This window comes from Propithecus coquereli, unplaced genomic scaffold (genome assembly GCF_000956105.1).
Source record: "Propithecus coquereli isolate 6110/MARCELLA unplaced genomic scaffold, Pcoq_1.0 Scaffold358, whole genome shotgun sequence".
Lineage (NCBI taxonomy): Eukaryota > Metazoa > Chordata > Mammalia > Primates > Indriidae > Propithecus > Propithecus coquereli.
In genome coordinates, this window is record NW_012149263.1 from 1670755 (window position 1) to 1674507 (window position 3753).

Here is a 3753-nt window from a genome sequence, read left to right on the forward strand (position 1 = left end):
TTATAATTTTTTCCTAACTTTTAGAGTTGACTATTCAGCCATTCAACATATTCAGTTGTTGACCAGGTGACCAGGCATTGGAGATCTACACGTGGAGAACAAAGCTCCTACCTTCAACCTTTGCGATCCGACAGTATAGCTTTGGCTTCACTAAACTGGTTTTGATATGCAGAATTTACTCATTCATTTCTTCTTTGTAATTTTAGTTTTGGTTTCTTTTTTTTTTTTGAAACAGAGTATCGCTCTTTCACCCCAGGTGGAGTGCAGTGCCGTCATCGTCATGGTAGCTCACTGCAACCTCAAACTCCTGGGCTCAAGCTATCCTCCCCAAGTAGTTGGGACTACAGGCATGCACCACCACACCTGGCTAATTTTTCCATTTTTTTGTAGAGGCGGGGTCTTGAACTCCTGGCTTCAAATGATCCTCCTGCCTTGGTCTCCCAAAGTGCTAGGATTACAGGTGTGAGCCACCATACCTGGCCCACAAAATCTTTTAATAGGGTCATTTTCTATTAGAATTCACAGAAACTTAACATATTTTGAGTGGCAATAGAAGGCCTTTCTACATTCATATTAATTTTTTTTTAAGCATAGGTTCTCTGATGCTTAGTAAACAGTGACTCAGGCAAAAAGAAATTCCCACATTTATTGAATTTTCTTTTGGTATGAGTTCTCTGCTGTTCCATAATTGAAGTCATAAGTGAAGGTTTTCTGACATTAATTACATTACATTAAAAATTTTCTAGTATTGAGCCAGGTGTGAATTCCACATAAAGGCTTTTCTATTAATACATGCCTAATGTTCGAGGCTTTCTAACCAGTATGAATTCTATAGTGTTCGATGAGCTGTGAGCCAAGAATAAAGGCCTGCCCACATTCTCTACATTCATAAGGTTTGATACCGGGATGGATTCTCTGATGTTCGGTGAGTTGTGAACTACGAATAAAGGCCATTCCACATTCCCTGCATTCATAGGGTTTCTCACAAGTATGAATTCGCTGGTGATGAGTCAGTTGTGAAACACGAATAAAGGCTTTTCCACATTCCTTACATTCATAGGGCTTGTCACCTGTATGGATTCTTTGATGCTGAATAAGGTATGAACTACGACTGAATGCCTTCCCGCAGTCCTTGCATTCATAGGGCCTGTCGCCCGTGTGAACCCTCTGGTGTCGAGTGAGCTGCGCATGCTGCCTGAAGGCCTTCCCACATTCTTTGCATTCATAGGGTTTCTCCCCAGAGTGAATTCTTTGATGGCGAGTAACTTCGGAGCTGTGAATAAAGCCCTTTCCACACTCCTTACATTCGTAGGGTTTCTCCCCAGTGTGAATTCGCTGATGTACAGTGAGCTGGGAATGCTGTCTAAAGGCCTTCCCACATTCTTTACACTGATAGGGTCTAGCACCTGTGTGAATTCTCCGATGAACAGTAAGTTGCGAGCCGCGAATAAAAGCCTTCCCGCAGTCTTTGCATACGTAGGGTTTCTCCCCTGTATGAGTTCTTTGATGCAGAATAAGTTGTGAATGCTGCCTAAAGGTCTTTCCACATTCCTTACATTCATAGGGTTTGACACCAGTGTGCAGTCTCTGGTGTAAAATAAGTTCTGAAGTACGACCAAAGGCCTTCCCGCATTCCTTACAGTCATAGGGTTTCTCGCCTGTATGAATTCTCTGGTGCTGAATGAGGTGTGAGCCACGGCTAAAGGCCTTTCCACATTCCTTACATTCAAAGGGTTTCTCACCAGTGTGAGTCTTCTGATGCTGAATAAGGTGTGAGCCACGGCTAAACGCTTTCCCACATTCATTACATTCGATCAGTTTCTCACCAGTGTCGCTGCTCGGATGTAGAGCGTGAGAAGTGTGATGCTCGAAGGTGGGCATGTTTTCGTAGGTGATTTCCACCTGCTTGAAACAGCACTTCTGATTCACTTGTGGTCTTTCAAACTGGCCTCTGCATTCCCAGTCATCTCTGAAACTGGAGCCCTCAAGATCACAGCATTTAAGGCTTTCCATTATCTCCCAACTGAATGACTCTATTTCAAAAATATCTTTTTGTAGAAATGTCTGACACCTGGACTCCAAGTCTGAAAAGTAAGAAATAAGTAAATATAAACTGTGCTCCTCTTCCATGAGAAATAAAAAATTCTACAGTAGAATAGGGAGACAAATGAATATAATAACCATAAAAAGTGAATGGCTTATGTAAGTCGCAAATATTATACAATTTCTGAAAAGCACGCGAAAACACAAATATGACAATAGCTCATACGGTGCCAGAAGGAGCAAGAAAACAAATGAAGTCAGAGGTTATCAGTTTTGATATGGATCAGAATCACCCAGGAAGCCTGGTAACAATACAAATGTCCAAGCGTCACCCCGAACTGAATTCAAATCTACAGGAGTAGGGCTAAGATGTGTGTGAGAGTGCACATGACTATCTATACATATTTAAAGAATACATACATTTAAACTGAGGTAAAATCCACGTAACATAAAATTTCCCATTCAGACAATTCTAAAACGCACCACTGAGTGGTTTGTAGTACATTCCCAATGTCGTGTGACCATTACTCTCCATTTTGAGAAGATTTTTATCCCCCCGAATGGAAACCCCATCTCCATTAAGCCCATTTCCTGTCCCCCTAGCTTCTAGCAACCGCTACTGGCAGAGAACCACCAATTCTGTCGCTGTGAATTTGTCTGTTCTGGACATTTCATATAAATAAATATTTTTAACACTTCCCACCACATGATGCTGATGCCAATTAAAAGGAAAATCTCTGCCTACGTGTTTCACTGCCTTCCCACGGCAATTCCAAACTTACTGCCATGGCTCACAGGCTATCGGCAAAGCAGGTCCCTGCTTGTCTTTGTTGTCACTCTGTCTCAACCAAGAGCAAGGCACGTTCACACCGAGCGCTCTCCCCTTTCCGCCCTACGCATCGAACCACAGGCCTCCTCTGGCCATCCGGAATAATTCTACGCCTTTTCCGTCTTAGACCTCTCATCAGGTTCTTCCATCTATCAGGAATCCTGTCCTGGCTTCCTTGTTGTTGCTTTTCTCAGCCTTCAAGTCTCAGAGAAAACTCACTTTCAAAAAATCTCTCAGCCTGATAACCCTAAGCACACACCTTATTCTCTCTCTCGAATCTTGCACCCTTCATAACACTTTTAGCAGTTGCAGTTAGATTTTCATTTACTTATTATTCATCTGTTGTTTTGTTTGTTTTCTGGCTCTTGAATCTCCCCAAAGGCAGAAGTAATGCCTTTTTCACTAACCATTGAAATCAACCCCTAGCATATAGTAGGCTTTTGGTAATGGATTGTTCGATGGCTAAATATTGACTTCTAGAGAAATAAACCAATGGAACACATAGAAAGGCTAGAAATAGACTGAAGTTTATATGGAAACTGAATATACTATAAAGGTGATATCTTAAAGGGGGAAAGGATAGTTTTTATAATAAATAATGTGGGGGCAGCTGGATAGTCATTGGAAAAAGATAAAATTGGATCCAAATATTATGCTACATATACCAGAATAAACTACAAGCAGAATTTTAATGTTAAAAGAAAATAGAAACCATACAAGTACCAGAAGGAAACATGGTAGATTATAACCTAGGTACAGGGAAAGCCTTTTAACTATGAAACAATGACTCAAAATCAAAAAGCAACAAAAGACTGATAAATTTTCACTATGTAAAGGTGAAAAAAACTTGCACATGAAGAACAAGAACAATGCAAAGTCAA

General features: G+C 41.0%; 1 protein-coding gene across 2 annotated transcripts in view; it reads right to left on the reverse strand.

The window, feature by feature from the left end:
• Nucleotides 1–623: 623 nt before the first annotated feature.
• The window catches only part of ZNF565 (zinc finger protein 565), a 16448-nt gene continuing 13318 nt past the window's right edge, over nucleotides 624–3753 (reverse strand). For both annotated transcript variants that reach the window (XM_012651561.1, XM_012651562.1), the window contains one exon: nucleotides 624–2084. In XM_012651561.1, the coding sequence (XP_012507015.1) occupies nucleotides 814–2084 (1271 nt within the window). In that variant the 3' untranslated portion in view covers nucleotides 624–813. The remainder of the gene's footprint in view (nucleotides 2085–3753) is intronic.